This window comes from Triturus cristatus, chromosome 2_1, assembly GCF_964204655.1.
Source record: "Triturus cristatus chromosome 2_1, aTriCri1.1, whole genome shotgun sequence".
NCBI classification, from domain to species: Eukaryota; Metazoa; Chordata; class Amphibia; order Caudata; family Salamandridae; genus Triturus; species Triturus cristatus.
This window is the reverse complement of record NC_140581.1, coordinates 827,281,872-827,307,381: the sequence shown is the minus strand read 5'-3', so window position 1 is coordinate 827,307,381 and position 25,510 is coordinate 827,281,872. Positions and strand designations below refer to the sequence as shown.

Sequence of the window (25,510 nt, the reverse complement as noted above, 5' to 3'; positions counted from 1 at the left end):
CACTATACAAATTCCTGTTTGCTTTTTATTACACCATGACCCAGATGTGCAAACAGTGACTGCAAATAACCGGTGGCTGTTCTAGGTAACTTACCTTACTCAGGGCCATCGCTGCACACCGGAGAGGTCATAGTTCTAAAACTTTGTTTGATTGTGTCTGTCGTGTTTAGGAGAGGTCATTTCTGAGTAGCAGTGCTGCTACACCTGCAGTTCAAAGCCACAGACGAGTATACTTCATGCTAGAGCTTGTGAACAGGAACGCTAATTGCCCCGACATTGAAATACGTGCAGCGTGAAGATAGCACAATGAGTTCATTGCCTGTTGCCTAGAGCTATATGTAACCTGCAGTTCAGAAGTTCAATTCCTGGAATAGCAGGTTCAGCCTTTCATGCCACTCACTTTACACAAAAACGGGTGCCTTTGGGGTGCATAACAGCATTTAATGTACTGCAAAACACGAGACTAACCAAGAGTAGAAAGAGGGCTCTAACATTACAAAGTGTGATTAAGACGCCAGTAACTTGTGGTTTCATATAGAATATAGCCATGCTCCACTTTATGTACTTCTGGTTGCGTTTTTTCGTGACTATGCCAATATGGGAGAAAAAAACACAGAAGCTGTGATGTGCGAATCAAATTCACGCAATTTACTGTAATTGCATTGTGTATGGTTCGTATGGTTCGTTGCATCACAAAAACGGCAAAATGGAATTGGGATGACTTTGCTATTTCATGGTCATGAAGTTCAGTGAGCAGTTCTAATTTGCATTCCATAAATGCTTTAACTCTGGAATAGCCTGTTTAGATTTTTCAGATCACTGGTATTTTCTCCTTCTCCGTGAGCTATATGCGTGCTCACTTTTTGCATTCTAACGGTGAGAGCAGCACATTCGTTTTCTGCTCCTTGTGGGGGGCAGCAATATTAGCAGCCCATACCGTGTGGGGATGAGTGTGATTTTTGGGTGTGGGTGTTTTTTTCCCTTTTTCAGCTTATATAGGAAATATTTTTAGGTAGTGCATATTAACCGAGGTGTAGGTGTTGTGTTATGGGTCTCAGCCCCTGGTGGTGTAAAGATTGAGCATACATGAGAATGCCCATATTGTAACTAAAAGCATATACGCAGCTACACAGCACCGTACTGGCCAAAAGGGCAGCAGGATGCTCAGCGTGTGTACACAGAAAAGGAGGGGGTTAACCAGAGATGGTCAAGTAATTCAAATGGCAAAATGCACCAGGTAGAGATGGTGTTGAATGAGTAAAATGAAGCCAAAAGGACACGAATTGATGATATGAACAGTAGCCGTGCATTCTTTTTTGGCAAAGTTACTGCCTAAGATCCCATAGGAGGACAAGCACCAGTTGGGTGAGCCCTAGTTTGGTAGTAGCTCCCTCCCTCGCCAGACTAGCTGCACCTGCATATGCAAGGAAGGGTCAGAACCAAGAGACTGGTCAGTTGCTGCCCTGAGAGCACAGGAGCAGATCTTGTCTGTATCATGTTACCCTTCTGTCCTTACGCCTGCATGCGAGCCCAGTACTTTTCTTGCTCCCCAGAGACCCTTGCTCTATTTTACATAAGGAGGCATCCTTCTGGCCTTTCTAGAATTTTCTCCTAGATAATTCCACTTTCATTCTTGGCAGTGAATGGTGTTTCAGAGTAAAGAAAAGAAACCATGCGGCAACAAGAGATTTGCCCTTTTTACGTCTCACCTGACCCAGCGCATGCGCTGGTCTGGCGAGACTTATTGAGAGGGCTCCAAAAAGTGCTACCAGGCCAGCCTAGAGCTACAGTGCATGGGCGCGGGAGTGGGCGCGTGCGCCACGCTTGACCGCGATTACTTTCACTTTCGCGGCCGCAGGGCCGCTTTGATGTTTGATCGCGATCACTTTCGCGGCCCCACGGCCGCTTGGCATAGCCAATAGGTCTCGCTTTTGGGACCTTATAAGTATTTAGTTATGCAACTGTTGCATGGCTAAACACTTACAAGGCCCCAAAGGCGAGACCTATTGGCTATGCCAATGCTTGTTCAATTGTTTTTGCCTGGACAGCAGCATGGCACTGAACTGGTAGTTCTCAAGTTTGTTCAGTCTTAATCCACCTCTTCAGTACGTTGTTTCGATTCTCTTGTACTTTCTGGGGCTGGGGGGCTCAGCGGGTTCTTCTCTCTGCCTGCAGTGACATGAGTACAATTTGAGATTGATAAAATCACTGACCTGGTTTGTAAAACATTCTAATGCTGGTGATTACCAACAGGTATCATAGGCTTTCTTATTGTCCTTTGTTGCTTTCAGTGACATTGTATATTTAGTTGACTATGTTGCCTTTGTGGATAAAACAATTATTTTCATATTTATCTACTACCTGAAATACAACATGCACCTACAGTTTGTGTTTCTCCGTTCTGATTCAGCATAAAATATGCCGCTTCATGTTGCAAAATGTTTATTTTTTGCGTTCATAGTATAGTCTTGTGTCGCATTCCTATAGCTCTGCACACCCAAGAGAATCAGAATTTTACCAGCAATAGCGATAATTATCCTTACCCTTCCTTGATCTTATTATCAAACACGATGAAGTGAAGCTGATTATCACCGTATGCAGAAAGGAAATATCTTGCTCAAATACCACACTGAGAGAAGGCTACCCTTTGGCCAGCTCACCAGGTCTCAACTCAGTTGCACACACGTTGTTCAGTTGTACGTAATGTCTTCTTGGTTATATGTAAGGTAACAAAAATGCTTATAACACTTTTTTATTATAACTTTTCAGCATGTCTCACAGCAGCCACGCCTCTCTACAACATAGCTTAAAGACATTGCCAAAGCCAATCGCCCTGGCTAAAAACTTACAACGTCCAAAAGGCGGGACCTATTGGCAATGCCAATGCTTGTTTTTATGTTCATTTTAACCTAGTATTTCAGTTCATCTGTTCCTGTGTAACAGAAAACCAAATATATTTTTGTTTTCAGTATTGATGCACTCAAACATTTTTGAGTTTTCCTCTTTCTCGGAGGTTTGTAAATGAATAACTGACAAATTACTGGGAACGTCTGTCAAAGAAACGAAGTAATCCGAACGGCATAAAATGTTAATATTTATTGTGTACACATGGCGTTTTGGATGGTTCGCCTCATTACTGTACTGTGGTTCACTTCCAGGTCCTTCAGCAGCTTCTAAATCATTTCAGGAAAAACAAGGACAAAGTGCTTCTCTTCTCTTTCTCCACCAAGGTGAGCCCCGTATGATTCATGTCACTGCTGACCCTGCAGCTGCCGCGCGGTGCATAAAGCACCAGGGAGCGCCGCAGCTGTCAGTCACATTGACTTCCTCCTGCTCAGTGTGGGAATGCGGCTTGCAGGGCAATGCACAGCTAAGCAAACTAGTGTTGTTATAGCAAGTGTTCGGTTAGAATGTGTTAACTAGTCTCCAAAAAAGTGCATGCTTGCTGTCGCACGTCTGTGCTGTGGTGGACAATGCGTTTCGTGTTCGCGCCATTTCATCTATGTTAGTGGTGGACGTGGCTAGTAACTTGCGAATCCAATGTGCGTGTTTTCCATGAAGTGTGTGCTAGGCAACTCGAGCCTTAACTACAATTTGATTGCATTCCTTTGCTGCTTTCAGCGTGACAGAGCGAGAGGCTGGGTCTGGTCTGTCATGTTGCTTTTGTTGGCAGCAAACGTGCGACCTCCAGTAGCCGATGGCATCTTTGTGAGTGAATGAGGAAGAAGAGCAAAAGGCGGACTGGTCTTCTCATGGAAATAAAATGTATAGTTTCTGTATGAAAAGGGACATATCCGATCGTAGCTGCCTATACTTCAAGGTATTTGGAATAGTTCGCCTTGAAAAAGTCGCTTAACATATATGTGTCTGTTAACACACAATTTGGTCGCTGAGAAGTCAATAGGAACACATTAGTGTAGCCCCTGTAGTGCTTAAGTCTTGGGGCACATTTGTCAGTTAGCAGAAGGGAGTTGAAAGATCGCATACCCGCGGTAAAGGTTTCCCCCCAGTAATTAGGGCCTATGCTTAGGAACTTATAAAGTACTTATCCATCACAGGCCGAGCAAGCCTTAGCCGTCACTGACTTACATGGATTCAGAGTATCATCGTTAGTTGTTATGTTTTGAGAGATATATATATACATATATATATATATTTTGAATAACTTTGGCGCCGGTTGACGAATCCTCACGAAATTTTCAAAACTAATGGGGCGCTCCGCTCAGCTCCTACCCTGAAAGTCTCGGGGGGATTCGTCAAGCGGGGGCTGAGAAAAAAGGGAGGTCCCAAAACGCGTTTTCCCCATGCATTTTCCCATAGGACCTTTAGTCGAAGGTACAGCCCGAATGGCTGAACAGAATTACTTGAAATTTGGCAGAGAGGTAGTCCTCAGGTCAGGGATGTGCCTTTTGCATATATGGAGTCAATCTGTTCAGTAGTTCCTGAGAAAATTGCATTTAAAAGCACATACATATTTATAGCCGCGCACCGTGCGCGCACCCTAACATGTGCGAGCGTAATTCTGATTGGTGGTTACATGTCAGTCAACGTTCGAATCGGTCGAAATCAGGAAGTGTCGGAAGCCATTTTGTTTGTTTTCAGTGCGAGAGTGAAAAAGGAAGGTGGCGAATGTGAAAAGGGGGCAGGGTAGAGAGTTCCTGACCCCCAGCCTTTGTCAGGGGGTCCCTGAAAGACCCCGAAGGCAGAAAAAAACATTTTAATTTTTTTTTTTTTAATCGCGGGGGTGTGCGCATGGTGCGCGCACGGTTAAAAACAATTAAAAAAAAATTTTTAATACGTAGTTTATTGTTAAATAAATATATAAAAAAAAAAATAATACAAACATAACTTAGCATTTAAAAAAAACGTACAAATTCACTGAAAAAACCATAGGTTTCACACACGTTATAGTTAGGAATTAGCATTTAAAAAACCTTGCAAATTCACTTAAAAAACCATAGGTTTCACACATGTTATAGTTAGGTGGATATTTCCCTCGTAAAAAAACCAATGAAATTCCCCCGTTATAGTTAGTTCAGATAACTATAACTCGCGCGACCGCCACTCTATCACAAGGATGATGTCATCAGTGATGTCATGAGTGATGCCACTGACCTTGTCATGAGTGATTTAATATGTAAAAACCAAAGGAAATGATGGACGGAGTGTTGAACATTGCAAGCACTCACCCCCAGTCAACTGATCTGGGTTTAATCCATCACCGTTCTTTAGCCCACTCTGCCACCCCAGTTCAGACATGGCCATATGCAAATCAGTCTGACCCTGTGCCTCATGGGAACAGTCTAGCCCGAACTGCCAAGCCATGTCTTCCCTGGACCGGAAACAAGCTTCCTAGGACCGGTTTCTGGCATTTCAGCCGTCTTCAGCCAGGCTTGCTTGAATCCAGTGGCAAAGTGAGCAAGGGACTCACGTCTGAGCATACCCTGCCAACTTATGGCGAACAAAGCAAAAACCAAAGGAAATGATGGACGGAGTGTTGAACATTGCAAGCACTCACCCCCAGTCAACTGATCTGGGTTTAATCCATCACCGTTCTTTAGCCCACTCTGCCACCCCAGTTCAGACATGGCCATATGCAAATCAGTCTGACCCTGTGCCTCATGGGAACAGTCTAGCCCGAACTGCCAAGCCATGTCTTCCCTGGACCGGAAACAAGCTTCCTAGGACCGGTTTCTGGCATTTCAGCCGTCTTCAGCCAGGCTTGCTTGAATCCAGTGGCAAAGTGAGCAAGGGACTCACGTCTGAGCATACCCTGCCAACTTATGGCGAACAAAGCAAAAACCAAAGGAAATGATGGACGGAGTGTTGAACATTGCAAGCACTCACCCCCAGTCAACTGATCTGGGTTTAATCCATCACCGTTCTTTAGCCTACTCTGCCACCCCAGTTCAGACATGGCCATATGCAAATCAGTCTGACCCTGTGCCTCATGGGAACAGTCTAGCCCGAACTGCCAAGCCATGTCTTCCCTGGACCGGAAACAAGCTTCCTAGGACCGGTTTCTGGCATTTCAGCCGTCTTCAGCCAGGCTTGCTTGAATCCAGTGGCAAAGTGAGCAAGGGACTCACGTCTGAGCATACCCTGCCAACTTATGGCGAACAAAGCAAAAACCAAAGGAAATGATGGACGGAGTGTTGAACATTGCAAGCACTCACCCCCAGTCAACTGATCTGGGTTTAATCCATCACCGTTCTTTAGCCCACTCTGCCACCCCAGTTCAGACATGGCCATATGCAAATCAGTCTGACCCTGTGCCTCATGGGAACAGTCTAGCCCGAACTGCCAAGCCATGTCTTCCCTGGACCGGAAACAAGCTTCCTAGGACCGGTTTCTGGCATTTCAGCCGTCTTCAGCCAGGCTTGCTTGAATCCAGTGGCAAAGTGAGCAAGGGACTCACGTCTGAGCATACCCTGCCAACTTATGGCGAACAAAGCAAAAACCAAAGGAAATGATGGACGGAGTGTTGAACATTGCAAGCACTCACCCCCAGTCAACTGATCTGGGTTTAATCCATCACCGTTCTTTAGCCCACTCTGCCACCCCGGTTCAGACATGGCCATATGCAAATCAGTCTGACCCTGTGCCTCATGGGAACAGTCTAGCCCGAACTGCCAAGCCATATCTTCCCTGGACCGGAAACAAGCTTCCTAGGACCGGTTTCTGGCATTTCAGCCGTCTTCAGCCAGGCTTGCTTGAATCCAGTGGCAAAGTGAGCAAGGGACTCACGTCTGAGCATACCCTGCCAACTTATGGCGAACAAAGCAAAAACCAAAGGAAATGATGGACGGAGTGTTGAACATTGCAAGCACTCACCCCCAGTCAACTCATCTGGGTTTAATCCATCACCGTTCTTTAGCCCACTCTGCCACCCCAGTTCAGACATGGCCATATGCAAATCAGTCTGACCCTGTGCCTCATGGGAGCAGTCTAGCCCGAACTGCCAAGCCATGTCTTCCCTGGACCGGAAACAAGCTTCCTAGGACCGGTTTCTGGCATTTCAGCCGTCTTCAGCCAGGCTTGCTTGAATCCAGTGGCAAAGTGAGCAAGGGACTCACGTCTGAGCATACCCTGCCAACTTATGGCGAACAAAGCAAAAACCAAAGGAAATGATGAACGGAGTGTTGAACATTGCAAGCACTCACCCCCAGTCAACTGATCTGGGTTTAATCCATCACCGTTCTTTAGCCCACTCTGCCACCCCAGTTCAGACATGGCCATATGCAAATCAGTCTGACCCTGTGCCTCATGGGAACAGTCTAGCCCGAACTGCCAAGCCATGTCTTCCCTGGACCGGAAACAAGCTTCCTAGGACCGGTTTCTGGCATTTCAGCCGTCTTCAGCCAGGCTTGCTTGAATCCAGTGGCAAAGTGAGCAAGGGACTCACGTCTGAGCATACCCTGCCAACTTATGGCGAACAAAGCAAAAACCAAAGGAAATGATGGACGGAGTGTTGAACATTGCAAGCACTCACCCCCAGTCAACTGATCTGGGTTTAATCCATCACCGTTCTTTAGCCCACTCTGCCACCCCAGTTCAGACATGGCCATATGCAAATCAGTCTGACCCTGTGCCTCATGGGAACAGTCTAGCCCGAACTGCCAAGCCATGTCTTCCCTGGACCGGAAACAAGCTTCCTAGGACCGGTTTCTGGCATTTCAGCCGTCTTCAGCCAGGCTTGCTTGAATCCAGTGGCAAAGTGAGCAAGGGACTCACGTCTGAGCATACCCTGCCAACTTATGGCGAACAAAGCAAAAACCAAAGGAAATGATGGACGGAGTGTTGAACATTGCAAGCACTATGTGACGTCATGTGCAGGATTGCGGGCGCGCGAGTTATAGTTATCTGAACTAACTATAACGGGGGAATTTCATTGGTTTTTTACGAGTGAAATATCCGCCTAACTATAACATGTGTGAAACCTATGGTTTTTTTAAGTGAATATATATATATATATATATATATATATATATATATATATATATATATATATATATATATATATATTATCTACTGGCGGTCGCCAGTAGATAGTTATAGTTACAACCTAGTTTCCATAGGAAATCTGAAAATTCTATTTTTGAATAACTTTGGCGCCGGTTGACGAATCCTCGCGAAATTTTCAAAACTAATGGGGCGCTCCGTTCAGCTCCTACCCTGAAAGTCTCGGGGTGATTCGTCAAGCGGGGGCCGAGCAAAAGGGGGGGTCATAAAACGCGTTTTCCCCATGCATTTTTCCATAGGACCTTTAGTCGCAACTACAGCCCGAACGGCTGAACAGAATTACGTGGAATTTGGCAGAGAGGTAGCCATAAGATCAAGGAAGTGCCTTTTGCAGGTCTGGTGTAAATCTGTTCAGTATTTCCTGAGAAAATAGCATTTAAAAGCATATCAATATCTATACGCGCGCACCGTGCTCGCACGGTGCGCGCACCCTGCCGTGCGCGAGCGCAATTCTGATTGGTTGTTAGATGTCGGTAAACGTTCGAATCGGTCGAAACCAGGAAGTGTCGGCCGCCATTTTGTCTCTCGCAGTCTGGGGGGGTGAAAAACAAAGGTGGAGAATGTGAAAAGGGGGCAGAGTGGACAGTTCCTGACCCCCTAGCCTTGGTCAGGGGGTCACAGAAGGACCCTCAAGGGAGAAAAAAACTTTTTTTTTTTTTTTTTTTTAAACTCGCGAGGTGCGCGCACCATGCGCGCACTGCGAACCGTGGGTGCTCGGTGCGCGAAGCGCCCCTCACGCCCACAGAGTGCGCACGGTGAAAAACCTGAAGAAAAAAAAAATAATAAAAACATAACTTAGCATTTATAAAAACGTACAAATTCACTGAAAAAACCATAGGTTTCACACACGTTATAGTTACGAATTAGCATTTAAAAAACCTTGCAAATTCACTTAAAAAACCATAGGTTTCACACATGTTATAGTTAGCTGGACATTTCACTCGTAAAAAACCAATGAAATTCCCCCGTTATAGTTACTGCAGGCAACTATAACTCACGCGACCGCAATCCTCTGCTGATGACGTCAGATATTACATCACTGATGACATATGTGTCTTTCTGAAAAATAAATATTTGTAATATATGTATTGCTAAAGATTAATGAAAGAAGACATGGGTAAATAAGTGTCTAAATACTGTGATGTAATATCTGACGTCATCAGCAGAGGATTGCGGTCGCGTGAGTTATATAGTTGCCTAACGGGGGAATTTCATTGGTTTTTTTACTAGTGAAATGTCCAGCTAACTATAACATGTGTGAAACCTATGGTTTTTTAAGTGAATTTGCAAGGTTTTTTAAATGCTAATTCGTAACTATAACGTGTGTGAAACCTATGGTTTTTTCAGTGAATATATATATATATATATATACATATCAAATCAAATCAAAAAATGCTTTATTCGATTTTTGTCACATAAAAATCATAAAAGCGTACATAATCATTTGTACAGTTATCACAAAAATTTTTGATTTCCATATTACAGACACCATTGCAAAAACATTTCTATTAAGATATTAAAAATAGGTTTAAAAAAACACTTATACAGTACATTAATTGTTAAGAACTGTAGGATCAGTGGACCATATTTGTAGTACAAAGCATTAAATTTGGTCTTCAGGTTTTCAATGCATGTAAATAGCATTACAGGGGCGCTCTATCATTACTAACAGTAGAATCCAAATCTTGTTGTTTCCTCCATTTAATTATTTTCTTTAAAAAAGAGGCGACATTTATTATTAAACATTCATTGTCTAGGAATTGAAGGGCAATATAAGCTGGGCGACATTGTCGGAGACCCCATATTTTTAAGATCGGTTTTATCCACTTTCTCCTCAAATCATTATAAAATTTACAAAACAAAGTGACATGCATCGTTGATTGTGGGGATACATTGTCACACGGGCAAATTGATACGTTTTTGGACCAGCCATTGACCGTTGGAAAGGTAACCAATCGATAAAAAATATTCAGCCTAAAACGAGTAAGGACAAATCTGTCATATCCCTTTATGGTGTTTCGGAGGTATGGTTGCATGCTAAAAGAAGAGGTTATCATAAGATTTGAGTGGACTGTAGGCTTTATCGCCTCATTCACAAATCTTAAATTCTCCATATGTTGCATACATTGTTTTTTGAATTCTTTACCTGGGATATGGCAGATTGACTCAGGATTATGAAAGTACTCTGGTTTTCCTAAGTCTGTCATAAAATCCCTTATATATCTTATCCATTCTATCTCTAGAGTGTGTTCTAATTTCAGAGCGTCCTGCAGCACCATCTGATTAAGTTTGTTATTTTGTGACTTCCAGATACTGTGCCACAGAATTACTGGCTGGATTTTTATAATGTCCGATATATAGGGGACTCCTAGCTCAGCGTGACAAATGTAGGTAGAAGTGGAACGGGGCACAGCTAATAGATATCTAAGAAACGCGTTTTCCACTTTCTGTATCTCAGATACGTTTCGGTGGCCCCAAATCCCTGCCCCATATAATGCAACACTTGTGCATTAAGCCTTATAGATCTTTATTAATTCAGTTGGAGGCCTCTTACCTAGTTTTTGTGAAAAGTTGTCAAGGGCTGACGTGGTTCTCATAAATAAAAGTTTCCTGGTGTTAATAGCTTGACCCCAAGAACCCTTGTCATCTATTAATATCCCTAAGTAGGGATAGGTAGAGGTATTTACCAATTTCCTCCCATTTAAAAAAATGTCCTTCTTTTTCTTGCCGCCTCTGCCACAATTCATTACATATGTTTTTGTGGCATTTATCTTTAGATCAATATTTTCCATAAAAACATTGTAGGAATCTAGTGCCCTCTGCAATGCCAGTGAGGTCCTAGCCATAATGACGGCATCATCCGCATAAAGCAGTGCGGGTATTGGTCTTTTTTCCAGTTCCAATTGCACTTGGGGTACGTCCTGGCATCCCTCCAGCAATGCCTTTTCCAGGCCATTTGTATATAAAGTAAACAGAAAAGGTGCCAGGACGCACCCCTGTCTTACACCTCTTCTCACCTGGAATGATGACGTACATTCGCCTTTAGACCCATAACGTACACATGCTTTTGCATTAATATATAGAGCTTTCAAAAAATCGATTAGGGATGCCTCTATCCCCATTTTTATTAAAATGCTCCATAGTTTCTCATGGGAAACACAATCGAAGGCCGCGTAGAGGTCGACAAACGCCAGATATAATTTCCCCCTCCTTGCCTTCGTGTATTTACCCATTAGAATGGCCAAGTTGAGCCCTTGATCTGTTGTGCTCAACCCTTCTGAAACCAAATTGTAGGTCCGAGAGTATATTCTTCTCCTCCGCCCATTTATGTAGGCGAAATAACAGTATCCTTCCCGCTACCTTTCCCAGTGAATCCAATAGGGAAATTGGTCTGTAGCAGGAGGGATCCTGCCTATCACCTTTTTTGTAAATGTGAACCATGATAGACTCGGACCAGCTTTCGATTAAACCCCTCGAGGTGGCTGCGTTGAGGACACATGTTAATAGTGGAGCCCAGAGGTCAATATTGTGCTTATATATATCAACGGGGACCCCATCGGGTCCAGGGGCTTTGCTTCCTTTGCTTTCATTTAGTGCTGTTTGTACTTCCTTTAGGGAGAAGAGTACATCAATAGGGTAGGTCACCCTTTCGTTGGGTAGAGGAGATATTAAATCTTCTCTATTTGTAGTCACCTCTGGCTGTCGATTTTAGTGAAGTGACTCACCCACTGATATTCGTCAATCGCAACCTCCAATGATGGTTTACCTTCGGGACTGAAAAAAGGGGATCTAATTACTCTCCAAAATTCCCTACTATCTTTTAAAATACTAGCCCTATGCATATCTTCCCAAAGGGAATTTTTTATCGCCCTTTTCCTTGATTTTATGGCCTGATTATATAATTTCCTGGCTTGTTGTATTTCAGATCTGTATTTCTTGAGGAAGCTGTTGCAGCCTCAAATCTAAAAACTAAAATATTAACTGAAATAAAAAACATCTTATGGTTGCAAAAAGCACACTTTACTATAGTAGTTCTGGCACTTCTGGGATCTACTTTGGGTGTGGATGTACTCCTTGTGAAAGGACAAAATGCCATCGCCACAGTGAAGTTAACTAGTGGCTGTAGTGGGTTGACCCATTGCTCCACCCATGCTGTAGACCCGTGGTACTAATAGGACGGCCTGCGGGCCACCAGCGGCCTGGCATGCCTTCCTTGCCGTCTAGCCGACCTTGCAGTTAATGTACCCATGGTCCCCCAGAGAGAGAGAGAATGTGGAGAGAGAGAGAGTGGAGAGAGAGAGACAGTGGAGAGAAAGAGTGGAGAGAGAGAGAGTGGAACGAGAGTAGAGAGAGAGACTGACTTAGAGACTGGGATACTGACTTACTGAGAGACTGATTGAGAGAGAGAGACTGACAGACAGAGAGTGAGGCTGACTGAGAGTGACTGACTGAGAGATAGACTGACTGACAAAGAGAGAGACTGAATGACAGAGAGAGATAGACGCTGATGGAATTGGGGTCAAAGTGTGTGTGAAGCTATGCAATGCCTCTTAAGATTGCTATTGTCTGCTAATAAAAATGCATTATCTTTCATTCACTGACTTTATTTCGGCCCAAAAGGCCATAAAAGCAACATATATTAACTATAATACCTAGAGGCACGCTTACCTGCTGCTGGGGGAAATCTTTGCTGCCCTGCACCCGAAGCTCTGCTGCTCCTGCCGCTTTTGGTCCTCTCCCGGCTGTGTGTCTCCCCCGCCGCCGCCACTGCTCCTCGCGGCCGAGAGCGGGGGGAGACTACAGCCCCCAGGATCCTTTGCGGGTCATCCACGCCACATACGCGCCCGGAGGCGCTAAAAGGAGCGCGGCTCCCTCGGGGGGGTCGGAACTATACATATATTATTACAAATCACAGTATTAAAATATCTGAATCAAATCACAATTACAGAATATAATATAAAAACATTCAGTAGTTACAAAAATATATTAAGCTACAAATTAATTACAGAATTTCCTGCGTTGTATCCACATGGCATTTAGAAACTGGGAAACTGCAAAAACAATTGGAGGGTGGGTGTCGTACTTCAAGACTCTCATAGCTTTTTCACACTCACGAAATCCCAAGTTTCTACATATGGGCTTAACCCAGCGTTTCCTTTGTCGGTGGTATATAGGACAGAAAAAGAAAACATGTTTTTCGTCCTCTAGTCTAAAACCACAGGCCGGACAGACAGTGATTTTATTAGCATCCCACCTGGAGGTGAAGGACCTAAGCGGTAGACTGCCCATTCTCAATTGGAGGTACAGCTTCCTGGCAGCCGCGAGGGAGATCAAATCCAAAAATGCCTCTCTCCTGTAGTTATCTTTGATTAGGAGAAACTGAGCAGTCAACCTTCCAATGCCTGAGCTCTCATGCAAACGTGAGAGATGGAAATTTCTAAACTGTTCAGCCAGTTTTACCTTCGAAACGGCCAAACGTGAGGCCTCCGAGGAGACCCATAAATCAGGGAGGCCGATCTTAGTACAGGTATCCTTCACAAATTTCAACCATGGAATATTCTTATTTTTGATTAGAGGCCAAACCCCCTTAAGTTCTTCTCGATAGGAGGCCAGCTCAGCATTAGACCAGAGTCTCCTCCAATATATCACTGGACGCAGTGTTACCACCTCTTCCATGGGTATGAGCCCAAAGTCCAACCTAATAGGGACCAACGGAGAGCTAGGGGGCAGACCCAGCAGACTCCTCACAAAGGAGTTTTCCGTCCTCATCAGGCTAGGGACCCTGGAATGTCCCCATAGTTCAGCTCCATAAATGGAGGCTGCTCTTACTTGGGTCTTGTAGATTTCTATTACTGGTGCTACAGGCTTGGAAACCGAGCCTCTAAAAAGTTTGGAGATTCCTCCTGCAGTTTGAGATAGTTTGAGTACAGAGTTAGCGATTTGACCCCCCCCATTCAAAATCTTCTTGTAGTATGATCCCCAGATATACAAACGTTTTTACCCGCTCGAGGGGAGTGTCATTCAGCACTGGGTTTGGACGTGTGTGCTTGGGGGGGTTGAGGATCATAAATTTCGTTTTCGCTAAATTAATCTCAAGGCCTCTTTCGCCACAGAAATCCACAAAACCATCCAGGATGCGCTGGATGCCAGTTGATGTTCGCGACAACAACAAAGTGTCGTCAGCAAACATCAACGCTGGCACCAGACCCGTGGCAAGTCTTGGGGCATCCGTGTCCTTAATACCTTCCAGATGTTTTATAAGCCCGTTGATGTATAGACAGAATAACGTGGGTGCCAGCACGCATCCTTGACGGACTCCACGGTTAACAGGAAATCGGTCGGACAACTCTCCATGTTTCCCACATCTGACCCGGGCGAAGTTTTCTGTGTGGAGACTTCTCAAGGCATCCAAGAGATATGGAGGAACATTTAGTGCCCGGAGAACACTCCACAAGTTTTCTCGCGGAACCAGGTCAAATGCCGACCTCAGGTCGACAAAGATGAGGTAGAGGCTACCACCCTCTGAACACACGGTCTTCCAGTGTAAGACCTGAAGTCGGAATATCTGGTCAACAGTAGAGATTCCCTTTCTAAAGCCCGCCTGCAGGGTACTTAGAATGTTATTGTCTGACTCCTACGTCTGTAATCGCTCCAAAATTACACGACCAAACAGCTTCTGGGTAATGTCAATTAGGCTGATAGGCCTATAATTTGAGGGTTGTAAAGGGCAGCCCTTTTTATATATTGGCACAATCTCCGCACCACGCCAGGACTCTGGAGGTTCCGCACCCGACAGAATGGAATTAAACAAGGTGCAGAGATACGGCGCCCATATCTTGGGTTCCGACCGATAAAGGTCACCAGGGATTTTGTCCAAACCCGGTGCTTTATTGGGTATCAACAGATGTATGGCAATTTCCACCTCGTTTATCGTTATCGCCGGCACATCCTCAATTTGCCATACTGGGCTGGGGGAGAAGTATCTATGAATGGTGTGCTATGGTTTGTGCCCAGGTAAAGGCCCCCATAGTGATCTTCCCATGCTACTGGAGCTATATTAGGGAATGTGGAAGTTCCAGGTTCTTTCCTGCCACCACTAACAATGGACCAAAAGCCTTTAAAGTCTTTGGACTGCAACGTTAATCTTAACTCCTCCCACATATCATCCTCCCAGGACTTTCTTGCCCTTTCCAATATTTGTTTGTACTGAGCCCTGAGTAATTTGATCCTGGCTTTGTCCATGGTCTTAATTGCCAGGATCAATTCGCACTTTGACTTCCTACACTCGGCAGTATACCACATTTGTCTTTGAGCCGAGTGGGCCCTCGCATTCCCTGTCGGACAAAACACGTCCATAAGTTTGCTTACTAACTGAAGGTGAATATCTACAGGCCTGGTCACCCTCTCTGGGGAAGAACAAATAAGCCCAACTTCAGCCATTCCGCTAAGGAGGGGCAGAGCAAGGCTGTAAATTTCTGCCATTTTGTTTGGGCAGGCAACAATGCACGGCCATCTTACTCTGCGTCTGTTGTTGTGCAGGATGAGGGGTTGTGCAGTGGGGGATACTGCAGTATCATAACTACTCATGCCCCAACTACCTGGTTTTAGTGTCATGACTAGGGCGTTATGATCGCTATCAACCCGTTCTGACACCCTAAAATCGAGCACCTTATCCCATGATCTAGTTTCAATAAGGATATAATCTAAAATATAGGATTGGCCAACTCTATTAAAGATGTCACGTCCCGGTCTATCGGAATCGAATCTGCCATTGCATGCCCTCAAAGATAGAGAGAGAGTGAGTGCAAAGATTTGTAGAACCAGGGGAGACAAGGCTTTGACCGTAGAGATCATCGGATCAGGGATATTCCGGTAAGCGTTTTCCGCTGTTGGATCATCTAAGTCCAACACACTAAGTGGTTCGTATTGGCAATTAAAATCGCCACCCACTATCACGGAATATCCAGGGTCCAAGGACAAGATGTAACTATTTAGATATTCTATAACCTTGGATTCCCGGCCACCTTGGGAGGGTCTAGAGTAGACGTTCAGGAGAGCCAGGTGATTGTTTTCTGGCAGCTCAAGTAGGAAACATTGGATGTCGTCTGAGCTAGTTTGGAGCTGCCTAGCTGTAGCACCTAGGTGCAAAGCCACCCAGGTGCTAAGGCCCCCTGATGGTCTCCCCCTGCCACTTGTTACTGCAAGAGTGTTAAAAGACACAAAACCAGCCCTTTGAAAATGTTTAAAAGCCCATGATCATGCATTATCAAAATGTGCTCTTTGTAGTTACATCAGCTTTTGAAATACAGCATTGTCACATTATCTACTGTTTTGAGACGGGTTTGATTTTTTTACTCTAGCGCCGCCCCCACTGACCCTGCCCCCCACTGACCCCACCCTTACCGGTGCGACCCTTGGCCACAAACCACACTGTAATTTTGGCCCCCGACGGAAAGTTTGTGAGTACCCATGTTGTAGACTATTGTGGGCTGTAGAATTATATAAATGACACAACATCAGCACGTGAAGGAAGAGGGCTGGCTAAAAGCCCCTGTAAGTAAATAAAAGATATATATATACAAAGGTATGGCAAACGTCAGACTTAAACATCTGATAAAAGCGAAAGGCACGTCAGTGCATTTGAACTGACAGGTTCTGGCTAGCTGGAGTCTTAAGCAGTCCACCGGGTCTCTCTGCTTGGTAGCTGCTCCCACACTCCGGACACCTAGTTACTCAGTGAAAGGCTAGTGTTTGAGATCTGGGTCAGAAAACAAACCATTCATCACAATGAGATCAAAGTAAATAACCTGTTGTGTTTTCAGCTTTAGACTGCACAGTAAGGATGAAGTCACATCACACGCTTTGTGTTCAGTCTTTGTGCTGCCATGCTTTGAAACTAGCAGTCGCTTGATGAAGTTACACAGGGGCACATGCATCAAGCTAATTACCGGTCGCAAATGGGCCGATTCGCAGAATTGGCCTGTTTGCGACCGGTAATTAGGCTTCTGGGATGCATCAACCCCAAAGCCATTTGCAAAGCAGGTAATCGCAATTTTAGCGATTACTTATTTTGCGAGTGTAGTTAGGGAATCACAATTTGCGATTCTCTAAATGCAATGCAAGAAGCATTCTGAGAATGCAACTTTGCATTAAGGAATCGCAAATTACCATCAACTTCAAGTTGATGGTAATGAGCAATTCCTTAGAAAAATGCACAAAAGTGTCATGTGGCGCGCACACATGCCTTTAGGGCATGTTTGTGCGCCTCATGTGCACCCATGCCATTTTTGGGGGTGAATCAGGGTGGCCTTTTGGCCCCCTAGCACCCTTGAAATTGCATTCGCAATTTGCGATTACCAAATTGTGAATGCTTTCCCATTCATTCCTGTGGGCCTCTAGGCCCATAGGAATGAATGGGAAAGCATTCCCTAATAGCGAATCACAATTTGCGATTCGCTATTAGGGAATGTGTAGGAATCGCAATTCTTTCTGCGATTCCTTAATGAATAAGGAGTTGCGAGTAAGGGTGGGCAGAATTTGCGAAAGTGCCTTTCGCAAAATATCGTGAAACGGCAAAAAATCTCCGCGATCACACGAAATTTCGCGTGATCGCTGAGATTTTTGTGTGCTGATTAATGCGTTACTGAATTTGACCTTCAACTCGGGCACCTGCTTTATTTATATCTGTAAGACTTATAGATATAAATAAAGCAGGTGCCCGAGTTGAAGGTCAAATACAAGTGCTTCCTGTTGGGGTTTAATTTTTGTGACAGGAGCATCGTACCAGAATGAATCCTGCCCTGCCTGCATAAATTATTTACCCAAGAAGATGCCACCGTTTTGTGCAATACCTCTACTCAACTTGAGTACTTTCTACTGGCTAATCAGTAAGTGCTACCTCGTTGGGTAAATGTATAGTGCTTTTCCTACACTACAGCTGCGTAAAGGTCCAGAAGAGTTGTCTACAGCGACCATGTGTGTCTGTAATGTTGCCACAGCGCCGACGGGCGGCGGTGTCCCTCGAGTGAGCTGTCCATCATAGTGGGGGAAAGGGCGGGAAGACGTTGCACACCGCTGGTGTGTAGGCCAGTGCCAAACGGGCGGGGCTTCCATGCAGTTCACATGCCTCTTTTTTATAAAGGGCCAGAGAGTCGATAAGAGCAGCAGATGAGGACGAGACACAAGGAATCTCCTGGTGTCAGGAACTACACTGGGATTGCGCTCCGGGGTCCCTCAAGTGAGCATGTTCATCATAGTGGGGGAAAGGGCGGGAAGACGTTGCACACCGCTGGTGTGTGGGCCGGTGCCAAACGGCGGGGCTTCCATGCAGTTCACATGCCTCTTGTTTATAAAGGGCCAGAGAGTCGATCAGAGCAGCAGATGAGGACGAGACAGAAGGAACCTCCTGGTGTCAGGAACTACACGGGGATTGCGCTCGAGAAACTCATGGGTGCACAGAGCTCTGTCAAGGATTACAGCAAATTGTTGACGGTAGATATGGGGAGAAACCGAGAAAGCACACCTGCCTAGGCTCAATTTCCGTTCCTTCGCGGATCGCGGAAGTTTCGACATTTTCGCGTTCCTCGCGGAATTCGAAAATGTCGAATTTTCGCAATTTGTCGTCCACCCTTAGTTGCGAGTCCTTAATAGCAATTCCTTAAAAATCGCTATTAAGGAATCGCAATTCCTTACATTGATGCATGTGCCCCAAAGTCCATAAATTAACAGAAAAAACTGCATGCGCAGAGTTGCTAGAAATGTGACTGGGCCTTATTTAAACATGGCTAGTAGAAGGTGAGCCACCCTGCACGCTGAAGTTGTGAAACACAGACTGAACGCCCCTTTCTTCCTAGGCTTAAGAGAACCCCTGATTATATCTGCATTAGAATAGTATGACCATCTATTCTCATGTGACTTAAACTTGATACTGTTGGAAGGCAACTTTAATGTCAACGTGTGGATATTCTTGAAGCGTAAACGGTTAAAGAATATCGAACTGTTTCAATCTGGAAGGAGTGATGAAAGTTTGCTGGATAAGAGTTGTCAAGCTGTACATACTGTAGGTAAATATGTTTTAGATTTAATTTTGATATTGGACATTTTAAGAAACAACTCACTCGAATATTGTAGTATATACAGCAAAGTTTAATTAAGTAGTCATGTTTTTCTAATAGCCTGATTTGCCAAGAAATACTGCTAGCATGTTCCCTTTAGTCTGAGTGGATGTCAGAGCTTGATATTGGAGCAGTGCATTTCTTAACTGATTGGGATGTGAAAGAAAATGGTTGGGGTAGAACGGATTTATGTTGGGAGTTCACACCAGTCTTGTCTCTCGCTTAAATTTAAATCCTTCGTACATTTGCCACTGAATCAGGGCTGTTCATTCTTTTCAACTTTGCACCTCTCTGTGCCTCTTGTAGACGTTTGACTTCATTCCTCCCTGCCTCTCCTATCGTCCTCTGTTTCTTTCCCACATTGTAATCCAGTTCTCCTTCTCTCCTATGCACTTTCATTTGAAGGCAGGCATTTTCTCTACCCATGATTATCTTTACCACACTATTCACTCTCACAGTTTATCTTGTCCTTTTTGTTCTGCTCTCTTCTTGAGTCTTATCTCCTTTTCGCTTAGTGTTCAGTTTCTCCTCCAGCTTTCTTTCACTGTGCGCTTAAATCTCATCCACTATCCCTTATTGCATTTTATAAACATTCACTCTTACTGCTTCCTGCCACCTCATGTCCACCTTGATTCTCCTCCTCTAGCTACTTTTTGTCCACTAGCCTTCTTGACACTCCTGTTGTACTGCTTTCAACCCTCCCCGACTCTTACCCTCTTCCTGCTAATTCACTTTGCCCTCTCTCCCCCTACTGTGAGGTCGATCATTGCCTTGTGTTGAATCTTCCCTCCAAATTAAGATTCTCTCAGTGCTTCCTCTCGTCTTTTATCCTCGTTCTTACAGCATTTCCTAATGGATACCCTTATTGCTTCCCTTCTTTGTGCTAATACACTAAATTCTCCTCCTCTTGCTACTTTGTGTCTGCTATCCCCGTCTCCTTGACATTCCTATTGCACTTCTTACTATTCAATTTCTATTCTAGCACCTCCTTACTCTCACCGTCTTGCTGCTTCTCATTCATTCTCCTCTTCATCACTCTCTGGATTCCTTGCACTGCTGTGTTTCAGCTCTCTCCTGCAGATATCCCTGATGCTTTCCCTCGTACTGCTGCTTGACTCCAAAGCCCCCGCCCCTGTACATTACTCCCTCTCACTCTTTTTTGTCCACTGCCCGCTCCTGCTTCCGATACATTCTCTCTTTCTTTCACTGATTTTTATCCATACTCCCCCATCCCCCATGGGCACACCTCCAATGCTTCTCTAGCTGTCCTAGACTCGCTCGTTCCCACTACTTCTTGTACACTTCTCAGGCAGCACCACAACTCTGCCATACTGCTGGTTCTTTCTTCCATACTAGTCTCCCCAACTCCCTGAATCAATGTTTTGTCTCTCCACTCTTCTTATCTCTATCCTCATTGCTTCTTGTGTAATGCCCACTCCACATTTCTCAGACTCTCTGTTTCCCATCAACATCTCCTGCCTTGGAGCCCCTAATTCTAGCTTGCTGTCCCCTTCAATTCTTTTTGCCTTTCTTTATCTTCGAGCCTGTTCTTCCTTCACCTAAGCCCTCAAGGCTAGCCTTTTTGAGGCTTCAACATAAAGCCTCATAATCCTGACTCAACCAGCAAAGTGAATTCAAATACCTTTCCCACTGATCTGCACATTGATGTGCTTGGCAAGAAGGTGTTTTACGCTCTTAAATGAAGTCTGCCTACTTGGTAGATACACCGAAGAACTCTGGGACATGGTGGCAATATTTTGCTCATCCTCCCCCAAAGAGTTTCGAAATACTTTTACCCAGTCAGGATACAGCAAAGTGCATCTTGTGCGCTAGATTTGGACACCACAGATTGTGTAGACCGTGCTATGGGCACCAGTATGATTTTTCATCCGCATGCTTGGATGTATGCTAAAGGTTTCTCTGGAACACTTAGGCATCCTTCTTGGACATGCTCTTTGATGGCTCCAGCCTCTTTGGAGACAAGGCAGATTCACTTCAAGAGTAATTTAAACATAGCCATGCTGAGGCTCGCTACTTGGACTTAATATCTGAGCCACCAGTTCTTCCAACATTACTGAAAGTTCAGGAGTTACTCTCAGGGCCTGGCTTATCACCAAAGGCAGTAATTTCAGCCTGTGCAGCAGTCTGCCTAGCCCTTTCAAGGCTCAAAGTAGCATGGTGGTAGCAGAGTACAGGGCCAACAACAGGATGCTCAGTCCTTGTCTTCCTCTTCTTCTGCCACCATAGCTGATAAACTGTTCAGATGCCCCCTGTGGGCGTCTACTGTAGCCAGTGGGGGGCAGAATGCCTTTTTTTTTCCCAATTCCTTTTTATTTTGTCAAATATAACAACAATAAAGCAGAGGTTTTCCGTCCGTTGGTTATACATAACAGTCAACAGCAGTACACAATTCCAACACTTCGCTGAGGGAAAGCACAATACATCAAGTTCACACCCCATAGTACCTCTCGAACATCTTCCACCCTCCTTAGCAGTCCTCATCAAAGCTCTCTCCGCTTGTTCTTGTAGTGGATCGCAGATGTTACCCCTATATTCGTTCCATCCCCCCCATAGCTTGTTCCATTTTTTAGGGCAGCCACGGTTGGCAAACACTGTCCTCTCTGCAATCATGGCCGTGTCCATATCGTTACACCATGCGCTAATCGACGGCACCTCCTGCGCCCCCCATTTCTGCGCTATTATGCGCTTAGCCATCATAACCCCAAATGTCGCCCAGTCTTGAGCCAACTGTGTTAAGTCATTTGGTTCCCAAACATTTAGCAAACAACTCCTGGGCTCTGGCAAGAGGGACACTCCCGCTACCTGCGAAATCGTCCTCATCACTTTCACCCAGTAGACCATAATCTTCGGGCATTGCCATATGGTATGATAAAAGGCGCCCTCCTCCCCTGATGACGGCTGATAGCCAGAAACCGGTCCTAGGATGCTTGATTCCGGTCCAGGGAAGACATGGCTTGGCAGTTCGGGCTGGACTGTTCCCATGAGGCACAGGGTCAAGACTGATTTGCATATGGCCATGTCTAAACTGGGGTGGCGTAGTGGGCAAAAGAACGATGGATTTAACCCAGATCTCTTGACTGGGGGAGAATGTCTGCATTGTCAGCATTCCGTCCATCATTTGTTTGTTGTAACGCTTTTCGCCCTAAGTGGGATGGGTATTCCCAGACGTGGGACCCATGCTCACTACGCCACTGGAGTCAAGCTATCCTGGCTGATGACGGCTGATAGCCAGAAACCGGTCCTAGGATGCTTGATTCCGGTCCAGGGAAGACATGGCTTGGCAGTTCGGGCTGGACTGTTCCCATGAGGCACAGGGTCAAGACTGATTTGCATATGGCCATGTCTAAACTGAGGTGGGGTAGTGGGCAAAAGAACGATGGATTTAACCCAGATCTCTTGACTGGGGGAGAATGTCTGCATTGTCAGCATTCCGTCCATCATTTGTTTGTTGTAACGCTCCTCCCCACATCGCCTAAGGCAGTATGGGTGCGAGGCTCTACCCATCTTAAACATTATGTATCTGGTATAGTAGGTTCGATGCAAGATTTTGAGCTGCACCAATTTGAGTCTCGAGGGTATACCCACTTCCCTCGGGGAGGACAGCGCCTCCTGCCACGTTGCATCATCCAGATCACCCACATCGCGGATCCATTGGTCCCCGAGAGGCGTCGTGGGGTCCAGTAGGTTCACTCCCCCCTTATGCCACATGTCCCCTACTGTGGATATGCCGATGGCATCCCACTGATCAAAGCCCTTACTTTTCCTAAGCCGTCCCAGTTTCCCCATGTCCCACAGAGGAGTGAGTTGGGTTATGACCCCTTGCCAGACCAGTTTTGTCTGTGCTTCGTGCCATATGGCAACTGTGTGTTTCGTGGGCCCTATTAGTGTACGGGTGTGCTTCTTATTATAGAGGGGGGACAGCATACTTCTTGTTCCTAGTAGGAATCTGTCAGCCTTAAATGCAGGATCCGCTTGTGTTACGTGTACCCACTGATTAATCACCTTCAATTGTGCCGCCCAGTAGTATAGTTGTATATTTGGGAGCGCTATCCCCCCATCATACCACCCCCGTACTAGCTTAGCATGCGCTATGCGTGCTGGTTTGTTTCCCCACATTAAGTTGGAGACCTGGGCCGCAATTGCTTTGAAATAACTGGGATGTACCAGGAACGGAGCATTTTCCAGCACATATATGAATCGAGGAAGGGCCATCATTTTAAAAAGCGCTGCTCTCCCCAGAAGAGTCAGCGGCAACAACCCCCAGTGTGCCACGTCCCGTTTTAGGCGCTCCAGTGGGGGCATCAGGTTTCTTTTAAAGAAGTCGTCAGCGTCAGCCGTGACATAAATACCAAGATATTTAAACGCGGAGACCGTAATCTTAAGCGGGCAGCCTGGAGGCAGTTGTGGCCGGGGGCCGTGCAATACATATAAGATGGATTTGGACCAATTAATGGTGTACCCAGACACCCGTCCGAAGAGCTCGCATATATTGAGGAGAACCATTATGGAACGCCTGGGCGAGGACATATATAATAAGATGTCGTCCGCATACAGAGAAATGCGGTCCTCCCACCCGTCTGTCCATCTGAGACCTCTTATCGTTGGCTCCCACCTAATCCATGCCGCCAATGGCTCCAATACCAGGGCAAAGAGCAGCGGGGACAGGGGGCAGCCCTGTCGCGTGCCCCTCGTTAAAGGAAAGTCAGTAGAGATGTGCCCATTAGCTGTAACATGCGCCACTGGCTTGGTGTATAGAAGGCGGACCCACGCACAGAATGTAGGGCCGAAGCCCATGTGGCGAAGAACTGCAAACAAAAAGGGCCACTTGACCATGTCGAACGCCATTCTGGCGTCCAGGGAGAGTACAACCGCCGGTTCCTGTAGATATGGAATACGGACCATTACTCCGTGCAGGCGCCGCAAGTTCAATACCTTACTCCTACCTGGCATGAATCCGGACCGATCCGGGTGGACCAGGGTTGCCAGGTGCGGCGTTAGCCTCATTGCCAATAGCTTTGCCAAAATTTTTGCCTCTGCGTTAATTAACGATATCGGACGATATGAGGTGCAATCGTCGGCAGGTTTGCCTGGTTTAGGTATTGCCACTATCGTGGCAGTTAGCTGGTCCAGTGGTAGCTCGCCCTTCGTCAAACAGTCGGTGTACATCTGTAGCAAATGCAGGGTTATGGTCCCCGCTACCTTTTTATAAAGCTCAACTGGAATGCCATTTGGTCCTGTTGCTTTGCCGGATTGCAATGACCCAATCACCAGCTGTATCTCCTCTACCGTGAGGTCCTTCTCCAACGTAAGGGCTGCCTCCGGAGTAAGCCTAGGCATGGGTATATCCTGTATATATGACAGTGCCACCTCTGGTGTCATCGCCGAAGACGATTAGAATGCCTTTTTACATGCCCAACTGGTGGGCAATTACTTCAGACCAGTGGGTCCTGCAGGTTGTATGTCAGTGTTCTTTTTGTCAGCCCCCCCCCCCTCCAATTCTGCTGTTCTTATCCAAAAAGAGGGTATTCAAAAAGGAGCATAGCAGAGGGCACTATTCCCACTATTTTCTTGTACCCTAGAATGATGATGAGCTCAAGCCGATTTTGTATCTTCAGATGCTGAACGCTCTTGGGAGGACAAATTCAAGATGCTAACCTTGGCCTAGGTCCTCTCTGCAATCAATCAATCAATCACATAATTTGTAAAGCGTACTACATACCCGTGAGAGTTTCAAGGCGCTGGGGGGAGGGGGGGGGGGTTAGAGGATGCTGCTGCTATTGGTCGAAGAGCCAGGTCTTGTGTGGTCTCCTGAAGGTCAGCAGGTCTTCGGTTTGTCGTAGGTATAGGGGGAGGGTGTTCCAGGTCCTGGTGGCGCGATTGGAAAAGGATCTGTCTCCGGAAGTAGTTTACGTAGTGGGTCGCGACACTGCTCGTCATACTAGCAAATAGCCCCAAAGAATTCTGGATAATGTAGTGGCAGCGGTGAGTACGCCTATGCCACGAGTATGTGTCTCCGGAAGTAGTTCTCCGGATGCGTGTGACCGTGGCCAGGGCGTGGTCAGCGGAGCAGAGTTTCCTGTTGGGTACGTAGAAGGAGAGTCAACTGTTGAGATAGGCTGGGCCGGTTTTGTGGAGTGCCTTGTGTGCATGGATCAGAAGCTTGAAGGAGATTCTTTTGTCCACGGGGAGCCAGTGCAGGTTCCTCAGGTGGGGGGTGATGTGGTCGCGGCGTGGGACGTCGAGGATCAGGCGTGCAGAGGCGTTCTGGATTCTCTGTAGTCTGTTGATGAGCTTGAACGAGGCTCCTGCGTAGAGGGCGTTTCCGTAGTCGAGTCTGCTGCTGACTAGGGCCT

At 45.9% G+C, this 25,510-nt stretch overlaps 1 protein-coding gene across 3 annotated transcripts in view; it reads left to right on the top strand.

The window, feature by feature from the left end:
• The window catches only part of ERCC6L2 (ERCC excision repair 6 like 2), a 1,253,563-nt gene that overhangs the window by 730,313 nt on the left and 497,740 nt on the right, over positions 1–25,510 (top strand). For 2 of the 3 annotated variants that reach the window (XM_085632894.1, XM_085632895.1), the window contains one exon: positions 3,159–3,230. The exons of the other annotated variant lie outside the window; for it this stretch is intronic. In XM_085632894.1, coding sequence (XP_085489020.1) covers positions 3,159–3,230 — 72 coding nt within the window. The remainder of the gene's footprint in view (positions 1–3,158; positions 3,231–25,510) is intronic. 3 annotated transcript variants of the gene reach the window in all.